At 42.0% G+C, this 21,356-nt stretch overlaps 1 protein-coding gene across 1 annotated transcript; it reads left to right on the plus strand.

The window, feature by feature from the left end:
* The first annotated feature begins 14,937 nt into the window (after positions 1-14,937).
* Positions 14,938-19,523, plus strand: LOC127755079 (xylan O-acetyltransferase 3-like). The gene is made up of 4 exons (XM_052280715.1): positions 14,938-15,610; positions 15,690-16,061; positions 16,188-16,343; positions 18,853-19,523. Exons 1-4 carry the CDS (start codon positions 15,111-15,113, stop codon positions 19,238-19,240), a joined length of 1,416 nt encoding a protein of 471 aa, XP_052136675.1. The 5' UTR covers positions 14,938-15,110; the 3' UTR covers positions 19,241-19,523.
* The last annotated feature ends 1,833 nt before the right edge of the window (positions 19,524-21,356 follow it).

The following is a 21,356-nucleotide window of genomic DNA, read 5'->3' on the forward strand; positions in this document are numbered from 1 at the left end:
GTGGCCCGATCTTCTAGTGAGGGGATAACTCTCGCTTTGAACGAGTGTGACGTTTGCGACATGGCTACCAACCAGAACAAGTCTAGGACGCCGTGCAATTGCTACACCACAAATGGTGTCGTACCAACCGTGATGTGCAGTTAATAATCCCTACAATGCAAACGAGAGAACACTGCAAGAACAAGATAAGATGCAATCTAAATATTGCGAATAAGTAATTAGGCACAAATGAATAGTTGCGATTGAAGTAGTAGATCTAATCAACACACCAACTATTGGGGGCTCTGAAACTGGAGTCGCCGACTAATTGAGCGAGGACTAGAGACAAGTTGAATGGCACTTGGCAAAATTCAACTAAACAAAACCCATTTGCTGTAGAGGGTGTACGTAGACATTTATAGAGGAAAATAGAGCTAGGGTTAGGTTTTAGTTCGTGGAGGTGGAGAGAGGCACTTTCGAGATGGGCCTAGTCTATTACAAAGGTTTAAGGCCCAAGTTCGGTTTCAGCAATAATATTATCTTGTTTTGACGACTCTTGTTGACTCAGGATAAATTTTAATGTGAGGCCACATGCGTTTGAAAGGTGATGATGTAAGCTTTCCGACAAGTCTAACATCACCTAAATTAGAGTTGACACGAAGGTGCTAGGTCTGTTTAAAGTCAATGCTATCTCCAGAGGCCGAACTGGATTCCAAAACTCTTTAGGCTTGAATATCTTATAAATCATCCATTCATCCAATATATTCTTTGTCAATGTTTTATATTTCTCATATTTGGTTGTATGCCTATACTTGATGGTCGCATCACCTCGTTTTCCGCGCGCACACTTTCCAAACTATTAAACGGTGTGTTTTTTTCATAAGTTTTTTTATAGAAAAATTGCTTTAAAAACATATTAATCCTTTTTTTAAAAGGGTATCTAATACTTAATTAATCGTGCGCTAATAAATCGCTCCGTTTTGTGTGTGTGGGAGATTAGCTCCCAACACCACGAAAAGAACACAACCTTAATTAGGCTTGAGATGTAGCTAAGCTAGCTTACTTAGGATGTAAACATATTTAGGGATATAAGTGGCTAACCCATGAAATCTACTTATCATATCCTATTCCTATCTTCCTATATAGTTGGTACCCACTAAGAAGCACTTACTCCTATAAAGCAAGACATGCAAGAAGCCACATCATCGATAATTGTAAGCCATCGGATCGCATTAGTATAGAGCTATCAGCCGATGGATCAAGAAGCTAGCTACTCATCCATCTAATTTAATCATTGATTACTCATCCATTCACCTCCCTTTAGCTCATAATCACGCGTGACATTGTTATCCATTCTGCACATCCAAATCCTCAAAGATAATACTATCATTTTTTTTCTAAATACAATTCCAATTATTACGTAAGATGTGAGCTTTGTTTTGTTATAACAATTGGATAACATTCAATAATTAGGTATCATTAATCCAAACTCATTTTTTGAAACAAGCTTGAGATGAAGCAGAGAAGTGTTGCACTACCTAATTGTGATGATGTCCAGATTGTGCATTTTCTTTCATGTATCATAATAATACACGATGATGCTTTAAAAAATAAAACATGAATTGTATTGTAATAACAGAAGCTATATATATATATATGAAGCCGCATTATCATCTATTTTGTATATATAAAGAGTTGCATCTAATCATTTAAAACATTGATTTTATTCGATGATAAAACTAACAAATCACGCAGCAAGGCGCGGGGTACCAACTAGTATACTTATATAGTTCATCCCCACTAAGTATAGTTAATGTTATTTCTCTCTTTTCTCATGAAGCTACATCATCCTAATTATTTTTTACCTTTGGATGATAGATCTATAGTATAAATAGTCTCTTCTTTCTTCTCTCATAAAACCATACAATCTCAATTGTTTTTCGTTCAAAATTCATAAGTATCAATTACATAAAATATGTTCACCTAGCATTATATTTGCAATCATGTGTTTATTATATAAAACATAGGAAGTCATTTTATTTTGGATTACAAAATATAAAATATGATATAGCTTATTTGTACATACTATATAACTTAATTTCCCGCAGCAACACGGCGGGGTATTCATCTAGTAGATCAAAATAAGCAACCCACTTATAGACAAAAAAAAAAAAAACAGGTTCATGGCTTATTTTATTCTATCATAGGCAGATCCTAGCCCAATACATATATATATGCATATGTGAAAAGAAACTTTTGAAAAAAAAGAAGCTCTTTTATTAATATATTATGAGGCATATTTGATCAATTTATATTTCTAACGTAGTTACATTTAGGCTATATATTTAAGAAAAATATATAAGTTGGACAACCCATATAAAATTACTAGATACGTCGTGGTAGTCTATAAGTGAGTTTCATGAGTTGGTCACTTGCACCTTTAAATATGCGTATGTGCACGTAAGCTGATAAGCGTACATCTTCAATCATAATCCTAAGCGATACACGGCCCTATCATTTGGCTTATTTAGGGAATAAACCAAATGTATATTTGCAAATGAAAAATAATTTGCTAATAAAACTTTTATATGTGTGTTCTTAGCGATCTAAAAGTAATAGTTAAAAAATAAACTTTGATGAGAAAACCCTAAAATCAATCAAATTTAATGTTTGAAAATTTAAAATTTAGCTAATAAATAAAATATAAGAGAAAAGATAAGGCCGATAGTATTTCTCGATAAGGCGGTGGCCATAATAAATTAACTTAAAAATGTCGGCAATGCACCGATAAATAGAACTCGTGTGAAGACGTGTTAGATGGATGGCCACGTACACAATCGATTGATCGATCGACAGCTCGCTAGCTACAAGTATATAGATGGATGTCGTAAGTATACGTGCCACACACACATAGCGAGACTTATATATACTATATAATTGAATTAAGGTTGAGTTTACTTCTAAAGTTTTTTTTTCAAACTTTCAACTTTTCTATTACATCAAAACTTTTCTACACATAAACTTTTAATTTTTTCATCACATCGTTTCAATTTCAACCGAACTTTCAATTAGTGTGAACTAAACACACCCTAGGTCCTAGGTCCCTCATATACCTATCAATCGTCCAAAATGATCGACGACTTTGCACTGCATGGACACGCACGTACGTGCGCATATATATGCACGATCGATCTGCACTAGTGCGGTACGACCGTACGATCAATTGATCATAAATTAAACAATTAAAATTACACTGTTTGGCCCACGTTCGGACAATCGAACGTGTATATATATGTCTAGTTTGGAGTTCCGATGGGTGAAAGAGTACACTTGACTTTATTGTCGTTGACGATGTCTTTTTCTTCTAGGTCTGAAAATCTAGGTTAATCATGTGTGTCACTACTGTAAAAAGCATTTTTCTCGATGTAGGGGGTCTTATTTTCACAGACGGATATGACTCTTAAAGCCTAATGACCGTCTACAAAAATATATATCGGGGTGAAATGGTCGGTCCGCCTACGAAAATCTATTTCCGCAGACGGACCACTTAAGTGGCGCCGCTACTTAAGTGGTCCGCCTGCGAAAATAGACTTAAATATAAATAGACTTGGGTAGGGGTTGATTTTTTATAAGTCTCCACACCTCACCCTCCCCTCCTCACCCACGGTCGGCCTCTCCCCTCCCCATACCTCACGGCCTCTACCCTCCCCTCCCCTCACGCCTCCTCCTCTCCCCTCCTCTCACCTCTCCTCCTCTCCCCGGCCGGCGCGGGGTGGCGGCGGAAGGCGGCGCGACGGCGCGGCGTCCGGCTGGTGGCGCGGCTCCCCTCCCAGATCTGGCAGAGGAGGGAGGGGGGAGGCCGGCGAGCGCGGCAGCGGCGGCGGCGGTTCCCCTCCCCCTCCCTCCCAGATCTGGCCGGAGGAGGAAGGGGGAGGCCGGCGGCGGCGACTACGGCGCGGGGCGGCGGCGGCGGCGGCGACGACGACGACGCGCGGAGCCATGGCGGCAGCTCCCCTCCCCCTCCCAGATCCGGCCGGAGGAGGGAGGGGGGAGGCCGCAGGCGGCGGCAGCGGCGACGACGACGGGTCGGGGCGGCGGGGACGACGACGTGCGAAGCCGCGGCGGCGGCTCCCCTCCCCCCTCCCAGATCCGGCCGGAGGAGGGAGGGGGGAGGCCGGCGGCGGTGAATACGGCGCGGGGTGGCGGCGGCGGCGATGACGACGGGTCGGGGCGGCGGGGACGACGACGTGCGGAGCCGCGGCGGCGACTCCCCTCCCCCCTCCCAGATCTGGCCGAAGGAGGGCGGCGGTGGCGAGGCACGTGGCGGCGTCGGCGAGCTGCCGCCGTGATTTTTTTTTTTGTTCGATTAGTGGATTTTCGCAGGCGGGTTGTTGCCCCGACTGCGAAAATCATTGATTTTCACCGTCGTTGTGCTACAAGCGGTCCAACCCTCCGCTTGTAAAAATCACTTTTGTCCGCCTGCGAAAATACTTTTTCTAGTAGTGTGTATAGACCTAACAATTAATGTCATAAACAAGAAAAACAAGTTACAGTGCTTTCTAGAATTAGCTAGGCCGGCCTACATTTCTGGGCAACATATATATATATATATATATATATATATATATATATATATATAAAAACTTGATGCATACATAACCGAGAATCACAGTACTTGAGCAGCCTGTTTACGTGATGGGCTAAAACTTCAGACAAGCATGCACTTGACATACCTTTTGCGTGTGAGCGAGGAGAAGAGAGGAAAGTCACTGGATGGAACATATTCAGTCTTAATAGTTATATTATCGATGTTTTTTTATACTCCAACCTATCGATTAATCCATCTAAGCATCAAAACAATATATATCATCATCCATATCGGAAATTGCAAGATCATTGTTTCATCATCCATATTTGGTGCTTCTCAATTTGTCATTTGTTAGAAAGATCATCCAATTAAGGTTTAAACATTGGAAAGGAAACCTAAATGTTACAGAGCTCGGTACACTTGTAACACGGAACGAGATCCTGACGTGAACGATTGCGGTTGTTTTGCTACGATGGATGTCTTCAGCCCACTGTCTGAGTGATTGAGCCGAGAAGAAGAAGAATTAGTGGAAGGGCCATGACGTGTAGACATATATGGGGAACATAAGGCCCATTAGGCCCAACAGTGAATACAAGTGTCAAGAAATAATAGTCCACACGCACATAAGAGATAGCCTGTACACGTGGATATGGACCATAATGTAGGCCCAAGTTGATGAGGACTTCTCAATTCTCAACAAGAAAGGCCCAAGGAATATATACGGCTCCTCAAGAAAAAAGTCCACCTTGACTCCTTTAAGTATAGTTGGGATTTAATACGTCATATTCCGGGCATGGCTAGCTCGCGCGTCACTAATCCTAACAAGTAGCATTAATCATGGTGATTAGTGAGAATGCTACCGTAATTTTCCAATAAAAGAATAAAAACAATTGATTTTGTAAATTTTCAAAATACGATTTGCAACGTTTTTCAAAAATATCAATTTGAAAATTTTCAAATCCGAGTTAGAAGCTTTTGTATTTTGAGTTGAAAGTTTTTAAATTTGAGCTGAAAGTTTTTAAAATTTGAGCTGAAAAGTTGAAAGTTTTCAAATTTAAGTTGAAAGTTTTCAAATTTGAGTTGAAAGTTTCAAATTTCAGTTGAAAGTTTTTAAAAGTTGAGATGAAAAGTTGAAAGTTTTCAAAATTTGACTTCAAAAATTTTAAAATTCGAGTTGAAAGTTTTCAAATTTTGAGTTGAAAGTTTTAAATTTCAGTTGAAAGTTTTTAATAGTTGAGATGAAAAAAGGAAAAAAAAGAAATGTGGCTGCATAAAAAAGAAAAAAAGAAAAGAAAGAAACACACGTACTTTATATGGGTTTTGGGCTGCTTTTGGCAGCGTACGCGCCGGCGGCGCGTATGCGCCAATTAGCATTTGCCTCATATTCCTCAAACGCAATACCCGCCATCATGATTTCTCCAACTATTAAAACCGTTCAAATGGTTATATTCCTCAAACGCAATACCCACATCATGATTTCTCCAACTATTAAAACCATTCAAATGGTTGTATTGACAGTGTTTTTAGTTTTTACTAACGTGATGTTCATGTGACAGTTCAGTCATCAAAGATATTAAAAAATAAACTTGGGACCACATATAAGTGGCAAGGGAGAAAAATGAAAGAAAAAAAAGTGGCCTTCGTGTTCTTGGTGGTAGCAGCAAACGCCGTCGGCACTGGCGATGTAGGAGGAAGCCAAAGGAGGGGGGGTTTGGCAGGCGGTCAACCTGGCAGCACAGAACGAGAGGAAAAAAATTGAAAATATACATTAATAAAGAAAAATATAATCAACTCTGCTGGAGTAGCTCATAGTAACAGACACCTTATTAACGGCTGCGGTTTGTATTAACTAACCTAAAGGCACCGTCATAATACATGATATTATAATAAAGCATAATACCAGGCGGAGTGGTCGATGAACCAGGCGAGGTCGTTCCGGTGGAACCTGACGGCGAGCGCGGCGAGGCCCAACCCGCAGGGGTCGTTACCATCGGGACGTCGAGGACGCGCCGGTGCTCGCCGGGCAGCGCCGGTACGCCGTCAACGGCGTGTCGTTCGTCGTCCCCGACACGCCGCTCAAGCTCGTGGACAACTACAACATCGCCAATGTCATCGGCTGGGACAGCGTCCCGGCGGTCGGGGACGCCGGTGGTGAGGCTCAACCTGCACGAGTTCATCGAGGTGGTGTTCCAGAACACGGAGAACGAGCTGCAGTCTTGCATCTCGATGGATATGACTTCTGGGTTGTTGGATAAGCTGCATTTCCATCAAACACTGAAACTTTCAGATTTTGGTAGAAAGGACACTTCAAAATACGAAAAATATATATATATTTTCAAATTTTAACCTAGTTTAGGGGAAATTTGAAAATATATTTTCTTTTCCTATATTTTACGTTTATATACAGTGTGAGATTAATTTGTAAAAATATACCAAATCCGCGGAATGGTCATGCGGGAGCGCCGGTCCCGCCGAACGGTGCTGCGGAGACGTGCATGCGAGCTGATCAGTGACAAGCAAATCGCATGCATGCATCGCCGGCAGCTGCTGCCTCCCACACGACGGTGACGCGGGACCGTTTCGGTCCCGCGGGACGCGTCGAGCGGCGTTCCTGTGCATCGCCGCTCAGCCAAGCCGCGGGAGCGCGCGGCGAGCGGGTGGTCCCGCGCCGCCAAGCCGCGGAGCGACGGTACCGCACTCATGTTCTGCGGAAGAGGTATATTCATACAATTCTTTTTCGCCCGTCTGTATAAACGCAAAATACGAAAAAAAAAAGATATATTTTCAAATTTTAACCCAGAACGAGAGCGCACACACACAACGACGACGAGTTGAGTTGCAAGCCAAGCTACGCCATCACGATAGGGCCGACAGTGAGCTCTCCAGCTGCCGAGCTTATGCTCCTACTGCTGCTTCGTCGTCGCCTCCTCTCCTTTCTCCTGTCCATCCACTGAGGCCATTCACAATGCATCTACATGGCATTTGGCCTCAACTGTCCAGCTAAGCAGATTATATACGTGGAGAAGAAAAGAAGGTGGGGCCCATGTATTCACCAGCTCCGCGCGTCCTCATTTGGCTCCGAGAGCCTCGTCAGAGAAACAGCTTTTTTAATCGTATTTGCACATGAGAAAGCAGGACACAGAGAGAGAAGGGGGAGAAGCTGACCCAAAAAAGTAAATTTTTGTGGTGGGGCCCGCATGAGAAACAGTTTGGTGGGGTCCACCTAAAGACACGCGCCCACGCCGCATTGTGGAGAGAGAGGAGCTTCACGCTGTTTCTTCGTTCGTGGCTGTTTAGGCTCCTCAGAAAAACACGACGCAGTGCTAATGCCCTGATTGGTACCTTCTCTGCTTTTTTTTTCATTATTAGCCTAACTGATTTATTCGTTCATCTCTACTGCAGATTAATTGGATGGTGCCCTTCCCTAGAACCCAATATTGTGAGCTTCGCTGCTGCAGCCAACAACGTATGCTTCTCAACTTGATAGGTACTACTAGTGTTTCATTGCTTGATTGATTCCAGTTTGCAGTTTCAGAATTAGCTAGGGTTGAAATTGATTCGGATAATTTCCGTCTGACCGGACCTTTTTTTATACGGATAGTTTTGTTTGGATATATTCGGAAAATTTCGAATAGGAAACAAATTCGGATTTTTTTTCGGATATGAAAACGAATATGATATAGGTGATATCTGTCGGAAACTATCCGGTATTTTCCACCGGATATCCGACTTACACATAAGGCTACTCTAGCCCATAAACCAGCCCAGCCCAACAACAAGGAAAACCCTAGTCTTACTCTCCACACTCCAGTGAGGCAGACCGCACGGCACAGTCGCCACGATACGCTAGGCGGCTAGGGTTTCCTTCGGCAGGCGCCGCCGCCGGTGCGCCCTGTCGCCGCCACCGCGACCGACGCCTCCTCGCCCGCCATAGCCTCCGGCGCCGCCGCATCACTACCGCCGACGCCTGCTCGTTTGCCGCACTGTCGCCGCGGGGGCAAGTCGCCGCCGCCGCCGCGCCCCATCTCCTCCTCGCCAGCCATATCGCCGCCACCGCCGCGCCCCATCGCCTCGAGCCCACCACATCGCCGTCGCCTCGAGCCCTCGATGGCTTGCCACATCGGTGCCGCACCCCATCACTGCCAGCACCTCCACTGCCTCCTCGCCGTCAAGCCTGTGCAGCCGTCTTTTGTGCTAATGATCGTGTATTCATGTGTGAAGTCTGTGACTATATCAGTGTGTGCAAGTTTGTGGCGGTCTCTCGTTATGGTATTATTAATTGCTAAAATTTTGAAATGTTGATATGTCCTATTAGAAAAAATAACGAGTTATATTTGTTCGTTGTTTTGTGATGCTTAGTTTGAGGGCTTTTTATATTCTGATTAATATTCAACACCGTTTTCATTTCGCTTCGTATTCGCTCCGTATTTGTATTCGATAATATTCGATTCCGTTTTTATATCCAAGTTTCCGATCCCGAAAAAATATGAAAACGAATAAGATAGAGCTGGTTTTCAACCGTATTCGATCAATTTTCATCCCTACCCGCTGGTACAGTACAGGGATTAATTAATAATTGATAATGTATTCACTTTATGTTGATTCAGAATGGCTGCCCAGTTTGATCAATCGATCCCTGGATCTAATTCTGCTCTTAAGTTTTGATCTTTTTGGAGAATTTTTGAAAGGAGAAAAGGCCCCCAACCAATACATAGACTAGAATATGAAGGTTATTTTCTAATCGCATATAGTTTTAAACCAACCAAAGCTAAGGCGATCTTGCTCTTTGCGCCGTCATGCTCCAAGATTCAGATGCCTAGATTAGGGGACGCTGATGAGCGACTGACCACGCGCGGCCGCAGGAGCACGGTCAGTTTTCAGCCTTATCCCCTATATATACTACTAGTATATATACTATACCCCTCCTTATACTAATATACTACTCCATCTATTTCACAATGTAAGTCATTCTAGCATTTCTCATATTTATATTGATGCTAATAAATCTAGAGAATGACTTATATTGTGAAATAGAGAAAGTATATTATACACAGGTATATGTATTTTTAATATATACATACCAAGTCACTTTTGATGTATAAAAAATATATACATATATACAAACTTTACATGCGTACGTATACAAACTTTGTATACGTCATATGTTAATTTTGTATACATATATATACATGTACAAACTATGTATATGTCGTATACAAAGTTCGTATATGTATATATACATGTACAAACTTTGTATGATGTATACAAAGTTTGTATACGTTGTATGCAAAATTTGTATACTTATTGATTTAAAAAACGGAAGATACTTATATATTGAAAAAACAGAAGAAAACCCAAAGAAAAAACCGAGCAAAAAGGAAAAAAAACGCAGGGAATAAAGGAAGAAAACCGGAAAATACCACAGAAAAAAGGGGAAAACCGAAAAAAAAAAAGAGCTGTTGTGCTCTCCCGCTGCCCTCCTCTCCGTGTGCGCCATGCGGCTGGGCTGCGGGGGCGGGGGGACTGACCGCTAATTAGCGGTTTCGCTAGATTAGGAGATGGATTTAATTTCATCTCTCGAGGAACATCCCTCATTTTTTTCATGCCACTTAAATGGTTAAAAAAGAACAACTTTAACAATATAGATTAATATAAAATATATCACTTCACAGATATGCAATGCCGAAAACAGAGCAAACTGAAAATAATTAATGTACATTCGCAGTTATATTTTTTATTTTTGTTATAACTTGTAGATGTTGAATTTGAACTTGCATGTTTATGTCGATATGTTTCATATTAATCTATCTTATCATTTTCTTAAAAAAATATATTTGTTTGAATAACATGTAAGAAACAGGGATATTCTTTCGAAGGATAAAAATACTTTCCTAGATTACCAAATCTCCACCATCATGAGTCGCCTCCTGCCTCTGCTGCTGCTTGCTCTTGCGCGGTCGCCGAGGTGGAGTATTATCATTGCCACCCTGATAGCAATGGCGGATTCTGGAGCATGGACACTATCTTAAGGTGGTAGAAGGTAAGCGACCTGCTCATCGTGGGCGCCTACTTCTCCATCCCAATGACCCACTCGAGAGGAGGGAGAGAGGAGAAAGAGGAAGAAGTGGGCACTAACCTATGGGTCTTATTTTTATTTTGGTTTTTTATTATGATTGTAATGATATGTAGGGCCTGTTTGGCACAGCTCCAACTCCAACTCCACCCCTCCTGGAGCTGAAGCTCAGCCAAACAGTTTCAGCTCCACCAAAACTGGGAGTGGAGTTGGGTGGAGCTCTCTCACAAAATATACTAGAGTTATGGAGCTGGATTTAGGCAGCTCCACAACTCCACTCCAGACTCAACTCCTGGAGTTATATTTAGGAGTTGGAGCTGTACCAAACAGGCCCGTATACATCACAAGAAGACCAGATCAATGTGATACGTAGGCGACATGTAAGTGTGAAAACTGAAAACCATTGTCAATACCGTCGAGGGAGTCGTTTATAATGGTTGTGATACTTGGAGGAGTCGTTATACCTAATATTACGGTTGAAGAATACAAATTAAATCCAGCCTATATCCGAGAGAGTTGAATTGGATTTTTTTTTTTCTGCTCCTGAATGCATAGATGGTCAGATATGTCTCCATCCGGATCTATTTCTCTCCGACATGAATAACTATCTATCTATTGATTGTCTCTTTTTTTTTTTTGGTTTATCAGATTTAAGGAATGTTTTTCATCTCTAGCTTGTTGAAAAATTATGTGCTAATCAACCATTTGCTCTATCAATAATCCAATCAATTGCCCTAAAAAATCCAATCATCAACTAATTAAGCTTGCAAGTAAAAAGTACATAAATGGGGGTTGCATCCTGAAAGAAAAGGAGTCGATGATTTAGTTATCTGCTCCAGCCGGTAGGAGTAGTAGTACGAAGAAAAGATGAATTAAAGCAGAAGCTGCATTCTGTGAGAAAACGGGACAGCGAGATGTCATCCACAAAAAAGATTTGCTAACTGCCATCTTCTCTTAATTAGCAGTGTGGAATAATATTGATTAGTTTAAGCTTGAGCCTCAGATGGAACATCTATTTCACATTTAGGGATTTACCTACTGTGACATCGACATCTCATATTGTCATGCTTTAATATGGAGTATCGCTATACATCCGACCCCATCGTCCAACCCCCATTGGACCCGACATCATATGCCAATCAATTCACTCCATATGAGCAAGCTTCTCTCCGTGTGGCCGGCGGTTGAGGTGAGCCGGTTCCCCCAAATCCGGCCGCTGCCACCCTCTTATCCTCTTTGGCCACCCGCGGAGGAGGTAGCAAAAGCTCGCTTGGGGAGGCGAGTCGAGGCGGGCCGTCAGCGGAGGCGGGCGGGCGGCGGCTGAGGTGAGCCGGTTTCCCTAAATCTGGTCGATGCCGTCCTCTTCTCGAACTCGAACGAAGCCACTGCTGTTAACGCCAAATTTTGGTAAGCCCGAAGTCATCATCGCCCTAGAGTCAATATCGGCTTCAGAGTCTTGGAATTGGCCGATGGGAGTCGTCGAATCGCCAACAGTTGTGTTCTTGGTGGAGTCGGATCAATTAAAGGAAATTTATCAAGAAGAGTCCGAGTTCAAGGAGGATGCGGCATGGCAAGTTATCTATTAATTAGAAATAGTTTGTTAGTTTCCTTTTATCTTTAGAAAAGTGTGTTTAGTGTCCTATAATGACTTTATGTTTCCCTTTTATCTTTTAGGAAAGTTTCTTTCTTGTCCTACAAGGACTAGTATCTCCCGATGGGTATAAATATGTACACCTGGGGTCATTGTAAATGATCTCACGATCAATACAACTACTCTCGGCACATCGCCACCCTCTTTACCGAGGTTTTTACTTATCATCCGTCGGAATTTGGCACCTGACGCGGGGCTGTATCGGTTCAGTTCGATCTCCAGCGAAGGGGTAAGTCCTATGTTCTGCTGGCCCTGGTGAATCTATCGGCTACGTTGGTGTTGTTCAAGGCTACATCGCTTCGATCTCTTGATCGCTCTGGTTTGGTTGATATATTTGCCTACCTGATATCTCAATTCTATCTCTAATTGCATTGTGTTTAGAGACGCATCGGTTTAGTTGGGACTGTCTCGGTTAGGTTTGATCTTCTGTCTTAGCCGATATATCTCTACAATCACAATGTTGTTCTAAATAGATTTGTTATATCCATCACATTAGACAGATCTATCGACTCATCGAGTATTAGATTATCATATACAATCTCGTGCTGCATCGGTTAGGTTCGACCTACTAGATTGTTGTTGATAATATAAACCTTGTTAAGCCGATAGGTTCATGCTAATGTTTTATCGGGGTGCTAGCCGATAAGTTATCTGGACGTTGCATCGGCTTATAAGGATTGCATATACATATAAGTTGGATTTAACCGATGACAACAAAGACTTTATTGTTTATCTAATATTGTGGATTTTATGACATCGGATCTCCAGCCGATGTATGCTTTAACCTTCAGATCAGTGCTTATTCTATTATATCATACTGCTAGCCGATTGGTTTCTACTCGATTATATTGTTATACTATACTATCATCAGTCGATTGCCTTTATATCATTATCTACATTGAACATATAGCCGATAGCTCAAAACCCTATCGCTATCGGCTGGTATCGGCATCGGCTGGAACTACTCCATCGGCTTGACAGCCGATCGGCCTAGTGATGTGCCATTTGTTTATCTTATCAGTTGCAGGATCAAACTGACTGGCACGCCCGCATTTCATCAAGATTTGGACCTGCACTGGAGTTAAGCAGATCTCCCAAACCAGTGTGTGTTATTCACGTCAACAACTCTCAAGATCCGTCTTTTTCTTCCCCCACCCCCACAACTCGAGCTCCCTCTGCCCCTAGGGCCGGTCGTCGGCTAATGCCTGTTGTCCTTTATTCTTCGCCGCCACTACCGCCCCCGCCTTGCCGCGCTCAGCACGAGTGAGAAGAGGAGCGAGAGGGAGATTGAAGTAGGAGAGAAGCTAAGAAGAAGGAAGAAGAATGAGAGGGCCTTCGCCGCTGGCCGCCCGAGAGAGCTCCGCCCGCTTCTGCGCGCCTGGCTGGAGCTAGCTCCGCCCACTTCCACCATTGGGCGCCCAAGTGTGCGCGCGTGAGAGAGAGCAGGGGTTTTGGGAGAGGTTGGGCTGAAGGAGAGGGATAATAGGTGGGCTAGGGGGGTTTTTAAAACTTTTTTTTTCTGACTGGACTATCACGTTGGCACCACGTGTGCTAGCTCAAGTCAAAACCGCTGATAATAGTAGTTAGGGGGTTATTAGTCTGGTATAAATAGTTTAGGGTGTAAAATGTCTGGTATTTGAGTTTAGGGGGTAATTCGGTCGACCACGATAGTTTGGGAGGAGGGGTAATTCATACTTTTTCCTTTCGCAAAAGACATACCGTTTAATAATTTAGGAAACATGCTCATGGTATACGAAGAAGTTGATCACCACTACTACACAAACATGCCTAAGGGCCTATTTGGCAGCCCTCAACTTGTAAATTTAACTTACAAAGTTTGGTCTGGAATAGAGCTGTGAAGCAGCTTAACTCTCACTGCACCTCTCTAGTAGCACTTTAGCTTGCTTCACTCATTTTTTTGGATGAAGCTGAAACCATTTGGTTGTGCTATAGCTCTAGAAGAGGTAGAGCTGTAGCTCTACTAAACAAGCCGCAAGCCTTAGAATAAGAGTATTATAGTTGGCCCAGAAAAATAGGAGTGCCATAGTGAATAGCTTACTTTAAAAAAAAATATCATACCTTACATTTGTCAAAAAGTGAAAACAAATAAAGATGGTTAGCAAATGAGACATAAAAGGGATTTAGATACTTAAGTCACCTGACTTTGAGTATCTGGCAAGTGGCTAGTAAGAAATCATCAGTAAAAGAGTGTTATGTAAGAGGTGGTAGGTGGGATGTTTGATGGTTGATGATCATAGGATAGTGGCGATTTTTGTGTTTTAGATTTCCCAATCTTCACTTACTCGTTTCTTAGAGTTTTCAACCTTCACTTACTTGTTTTTAGCGTGCACGTTTTTTTAAACTGCTAAATGATATGTTTTTTTGTTTTTGTTTGCAAAATTTCTTATAGCAAAGTTGTTTTAAAAAATTATTCTAATACATTTTTAAGATTTTTGGCTAATACTTAATTAATTATGCGCTAGTAATAAAGTAGTGTGTTTCCATGCTAGTAGAGAGAGAGATTCCTAAGCTTCACAATCAAACACAGCCGACTGGTGTTGTGTTGTTGACAATCACCCGATACAGATCTGAAAATGGGTCGCTCCAAGTCTAGACGCTGCTACCAAACCCAACAACCAACAACAACAACAACAACTAGTTAACTCCTAGTAGAAGAAGAAGACGACGGCAGGCAGGCAGGGGCGGAGGCGGACAGGCGACGCGACCAACACCATTCCCCTCCCATTGCGGGCGACCTCCGCCTCCGCCGCGCGCAAGTGAGTGAGCCTTCTCGAGGAAGGAAGGGGGCGAGGCCGGCCATGACCAAGCCACAGCAGCAATCGCCCCCTTCCACCACCACCTCACCTCCTCCACCACCGCCCTCCACTCCGCCCCCCGCCTCCTCCTCTTCAGCCAAGCCAACCCGCCCTCTGGCCCTGGATACCCTCGCCTCCTCCTCCCGCTCGCTCCTCGCCGCGCTGCGCCGCTCCCCGGTCACCACCCTCGTCGCCGCCTTCTTCCTCCTCGCCCTCTTCATGTACGGCGAGGACGTCCGCACCCTCGCCGAGCTCTCCATCGACGACTACCTCTACCCCGACGCCGATTTCTACAACGTCTCGGGCCTACCCCCGCTAATCCTCCCCCCGCCCACCTGCGACCTCTCCCGCGGCCGATGGGTATTCGACAACACCTCCCTCCCGGCCTACAGGGAGAAGGAATGCACCTTCCTCACCAAGCAGGTCTCCTGCCTCGCCAATGGCCGCCCCGACGACCTCTGGCAATACTGGCGATGGCAGCCCAACAACTGCTCGCTCCCCACGTAATTCCCGTTCCTTCTAGTTCTAGATCTGCCATTTCATCTCTTCCAGATGGATCGATTTGACTTGATTCAATTACAGGTTCGACGCGCGGCGGTTCATGGAGAAGATGCGGGGGAAGCGGATGATGTTCGTGGGGGACTCGCTGAATCGGAACCAGTGGGAGTCGCTGGTGTGCCTGGTGCAGCCCATCCTATCCAAGGGCAGGAAGAAGATCGTCAAGCGCGGTTCCTTCAACATCTTCTACGCCAAGGAGTACCGCGCCACCCTCGAGTTCTACTGGGCCCCCTTCCTCGTCGAGTCCAACTCCGACAACCCCAATTTCCACCACATCGACCAGCGCATCATCAGCCCTGAGCGGATCGAGAGCCATGCCAACAACTGGAAGGACGTTGATTACCTCATCTTCAACACCTACATCTGGTGGATGAACAACGAAGACATCAAAGTCAGGTCTGTACCCACCAACTTCTCAGATATATTCATGCATTGATGTTACTACTTATTTTAACCAATTTTTAGTTTAGCTGGGATTTCTAGTGTGTTTAAAATTTCTTTCATTCTTTTTTATTTTTGCAGGAGGCCAAATTCAACTTCTTGGTCAGAGCACGACGAGATGCCAAGGATCGAGACCTATGGCCGTGTGTTCAAGACTTGGTCGACATGGCTGGAACAAAATGTTGATCCTGCCAGGACTTCGGTGTTCTTCATGACGATTTCTCCTCTTCACAACAGGTGATCATAACGCTTGCATTTCTGATTTCTCTATCTCTTACCTCCTCTCTAGTTCAAGCAATGGCGGTTCGTTACGAACATCAATTAGTTCCTCCAGGGCAGGGCCTAGGAAAACTTAATTTGGCAACCTTGAAACCTTTAATGTTGTGGACCACTGTCGGTTTGCAATAGGACACCCTACCTATCCCTGATAAAGTGGTTTGTTACTCATAATTACGTTCTGTACAAGCAAGCTTCCTCTTGTTCCAGTCTGCAGAGCACAGCCACTATGTCATTGTCCACCAGAAAATGAGGTCAGTTGGACCCGTTTGTTAGGTTTGCACGTGATAAACTAGGAACAAATTTGCCTAACTTTCTGGGGTTTTAGAGTCTTTCAAATTCCATATTTCACTAGTTGGTCTTGGAATAATTCCATACTAGTTCACTAGTAGGTCTTGGAATAATCACTCCTGTATCCGTATATGCATCAGAATGACAGAAAGTATGGTGCTATGCACAAACTAGTTACTTTGGAACATACCAATGTCTGAAATCAGAAGGCGTGGTGCTATGAACTTACTGGATTAACGCACCCCATTCCTCACCTTTTATATATATTATTTCCAAATATTTAAGAACAAGTGAACCAATTTTAAGTACTTTAGTTTGGAACCACTAGTATTATTTCTTGTTTTGTGTGATTCTCAAAGGCTCTTTGTTCTTTTCTGGTTTGTTGCTTGTGAAGCACAAGGTGCCACACCATTCCATCACACTATGCACGCCCCCATGTGAAAACAACCCTCCTTTTGTTGTACCAGATGGTCCACCAAGAAATTTGTTGGGTTCTTATATTGTATATAGACACATAGATATATAGACTGGGAGTGCACCCTTGGCGATTCTTTTAGTGAGTTTTCATGGTTTCTTCAAACAAAAATGCTTCTGTGCTTGTGGGTGTGGGCAAGCAATTTAAATTTCAAATGGAACATTTGGGATAGGCACAGTATAGCCTACGAGACTTTGCATGCTTTAGTGATTCTGGCCCATTTTGACAAGACAATTTTCAGCAAACATAAAATGACGTAATGTTCGAAATGTTGTACCTCAAGGAATCTGTTCACCAATCTCAGAGAAACTGCAATGATGTGGATAACTACCATACCCACATACACAAATCTCACTATTAAAAAATATTGATATTGGCTTTGCCTGAAAGAAGAGTTTCTACTGTTAAGAATAATGATCTGCAAAACTAAATGCAGTGTAAAAATAGGCTGAATATGCTTCTTAAATAAGTCTTTGTTTGATACTCCCTCCGTTTCATATTATAAGTTGCTTTGACTTCTTTTCTAGTCAAACTTTTTAGGTTTAATCAAGTTTATAGAAAAATGTAGCAACATCTTTAATACAAAATAAACATATTATCAAAATATATTTAATGTTTCATTTAATAAAATTAATTTGGTGTTGTAAATTTTGCTAAATTTTTCTACAATTTGGTCAAACTTAAAGAAGTTTGACTAAGAAAAAAAATCAAAATGACCTATAATATGAAACGGATGGAGTGCATATATTGGGTACCATTTTTGGAAAGTTGAATTTGCAATCTTTTGAGTTAGGTTGGTAGTTGGTAGATGGCAATAAATTTGGGGGAGTGTTACTTCCAACAAAACTCTGATGCTTTTGCTAGGAGAATTTACATAGAAAGATTAGTCTATGTCGATGTTACCTGGACCAGCCAGAAAAAAGAAGCTGTGGTAGTAGATCCTATATAAACAGTAACATGAAACTCTCATGTATGCTCTTTGATGTCAAAATCTGATGTTTGCAGTAGTAAGATCGGTATAGGTAGCCGTTGGTTCAACACTGATGCTGTCATCACCTTTTGCCAATTTAATATAGACGAGCCCTGCAGTGAGCTTCATAGTCGCACTCTGTCCAGATCCATTGCTAAGACATTTTAAAACCACCTTACTGTTGAAGTTAGTGCTACTGGAAGTCTGGAAGACTGGAACTGTGGAATATACTAAAATATAGGCATCATGTGAGGTGGTTGTGAGCCTTGTGCGTCATGACCTGTGCAAAACAAAGTATTACTACTAGTATATTTTGTGAAGTTAGTGTCAGTGCCAAATCATAGTAATATTTCATCTCCATCTGACATCCTGACCCAAATCCCTTCAACCATGAGATAAAGCATACATCATTTGGTGCTTTAGGCTTTGATTTTATTCCACATCATTTGTACAGATATTGATTTGCAAATGATTTGAGCACAGTTGCCTATAAATCAAGTTACTCTCTTGACATGTCGGGACATTTACATTCTGATGCACTCATGTACCGGTTGAAATTAAGGATAGAATTTAAATCAATCGTGTGTTTGTGTCAGCAAAAGACCAGCTACTGTTTGTTGTTGTATTGAACCGATCATATCTGCTCTTGAATTAACATTCTGGTGCATGCATTTCTAATTTATTTACATCGCTGAAGCATTTTTTCCCCTCTTGTGATGCTATCTTAAAAACAGCCCAGCACAATGGGGGAACCCGAACGGGATCAAATGCGTAAAGGAGACACTTCCAGTCCTCAACTACACCAAGCCACTGGATCTCAACCACGACATGCGGATGTACGACCTGGTAGCAAAAGTTGCTAAAAACATGAAGAATGTTCCAGTGTCGTTGATCGACATCACAAGGATGTCAGATTACAGGAAGGACGCCCACACATCATTGTATTCCATCCGTCAGGGTAAACTGTTGACACCGGAGCAGAAGGCTGACCCACAGAAGTACGCTGACTGCATCCATTGGTGCCTTCCTGGGGTACCAGACGTCTGGAACCAGATACTTTACACCAGGATCCTCTCCAAATCCTCCCCTCCATCCCCACATCCCCCTCTCCCTCCACAATGAGAAGCAGGGAGCATGATTTTTTTTTTTGCCCCATCGTATACTATATAGGAAATGTACCATTACTATTCAATTTTTTGGTAGTTTGGTGAAGAAAATCAAGCTATAGAGAGAAAAAGGATGGAGTGGGCTGTTTACTGATGGCATGTAAAATCGTTCAATTGAATTGTAAATTAGTTTTGAGCTAACCAATTGAGCAAACAGCACTGTTGTAGACACTTGGTACTCTGGACTGTGAAATAGCTGCCAATACATATATACAGGGGGGGCACAGTGATTAATCTGAGATCAATTTGTTATTATGTGTTGATGGCGTGATGCTGTCTGAGAAGAGCAGCCGGTGTGATATGGCCCAGATGGCCTTCCTTATGTATTTGGGCCATATGTGTCCATGCACGCCACCTTAACTTCCATGTATTCACTCATGGAAATAATTAATTTCACGTCGATCCAGCTCCTGAGAAAAATATAGCTCCTTGAGAAATCTTTTATGTATTCTGAAGTTCATCGAGAAATCTTGTCTCAGAAATTACTCATTTCAGTTAACCGAAGAAATCACCTACAACGAGACGATAAATCTCTTTTCTTGGAGTCAGCTAACTCCTAACATATCAGTTGCCATTAGCGATCTTAGCAAGTCTAATGTATTTTTAACCCGGAGAGTTTAACTTACTCGCAAGAAAAGAAACAGTCAACCTCAAAACAAAGTTCTCCTAATGCATTTTCGTTGCTCTATATGCAACAACTCGCAGTAGCCTGCCTGCATCTCTTTCCAGATCATACCTACGTTCACATGGGCTTAACAGCTCAGCTTCACCTTATGCGGCTGAGATTTGCTCTGATAAGTGTTATCAGATCTAAGTGAAGTAGCAGTAGTAGTGCTAAACCAAGAAGATGAGGCCAACTCCCATGTTGTACGAATACTTACCGCTAGCATGTACCTTTGCAAATGTTGGTATTTGCAAATTGCCCTCTAATGGTAGTTGGCTAGTTGAAGAGCATAGCAGCGTCATGCTCTTTTTTTTAAGGCATATAAGCACTTACAAGCCCAAAAGTCTAAGTCTAAATACATAAACGTTTTTTCGTTTGGCTTTTTAAAAACCATAAGTCACTTTACATTAACACTATTAAGCCAAAAACTATGTTGGGAAAGTTTTTTTTGGCTTATATGAGATAGAGATATAACTCTACCACTAAACTAAGGATTTTAAATCTATTTGCTTATAAATTATATAAACTAAATTCAAATCTATTTGCTTATAAATTATATAAACTAAAAAAACTGACTTAAAAGTCTAAACCTAAATAATGAGACCCATTACATATGCTTATAAGCCAAAATTTAGTTTATTTTACAATATTTGCTTTTAATCGTTAAATTTATGCATATAAAAGTTTTACTCTCTTATTTTTTGCTTGCTAATAATCCATACGGATGAGAAAGCGTAGGTGAAAACTATGAGCCGCTAGGTGTTATTAGGCACAAATCATTTTGAAACAACCTTTTTTCTCTGTTCTTTTATTCTTAACGGATTTATAGATAAATATGCATGATTTTCGAACCCTTAGACAATGTGACTTTGAAAAAAACTTTCTATATATGAACTTTTTAGAAAACCATTTAAACACTATTTTTAACTTTATAATAGTTAATTTGTTCGTTTGTAAAATTTATAATTATCACAAATCATCCATCCAATCAGCCATTTAGCACAAAAGAAATCTAGCTTGGACAATATTTAGTTGGCTACATCAATAGTGACGGGGCAACTCTAAATATTATTGATGGTAGTATATCACCCCTTAAATAAATTAAACAATGTAGCTTGGACAACATTTAGTTAACTATACAAGAGGCACCAGAACTTTTGACCCTTTGACCATGAGTTCCATATTATAATAACTTTAGATGAGAAAGTTAAAGGCATGTTTAGTTCCCAAACAAAATTTCTCACGTTGTCGCTTTGAATGTTTGGACACATGTATGGGGTATTAAATGTAGAGAAAAACCAATTACACAGTTCACTAGGAATTTGCGAGACAAATCTTTAAAGCCTAATTGCGCCATGATTGACAATACGGTGCTACAGTAAACATTTGCTAATAGATTAATTAGGCT

The sequence above is a fragment of the Oryza glaberrima genome, chromosome 11 (genome assembly GCF_000147395.1).
Source record: "Oryza glaberrima chromosome 11, OglaRS2, whole genome shotgun sequence".
In the NCBI taxonomy this organism is placed as follows: Eukaryota; Viridiplantae; Streptophyta; class Magnoliopsida; order Poales; family Poaceae; genus Oryza; species Oryza glaberrima.

Bases quoted from the DNA above. Each gene is read 5' to 3' on its own strand.
- LOC127755079 (XM_052280715.1), top strand. From the start codon at position 15,111: ATGACCAAGCCACAGCAGCAATCGCCCCCTTCCACCACCACCTCACCT. The intron at 16,062-16,187 runs GTCTGTACCCAC...TTATTTTTGCAG, and splicing joins AACGAAGACATCAAAGTCAG to GAGGCCAAATTCAACTTCTT. The intron at 16,344-18,852 runs GTGATCATAACG...TCTTAAAAACAG, and splicing joins ATTTCTCCTCTTCACAACAG to CCCAGCACAATGGGGGAACC.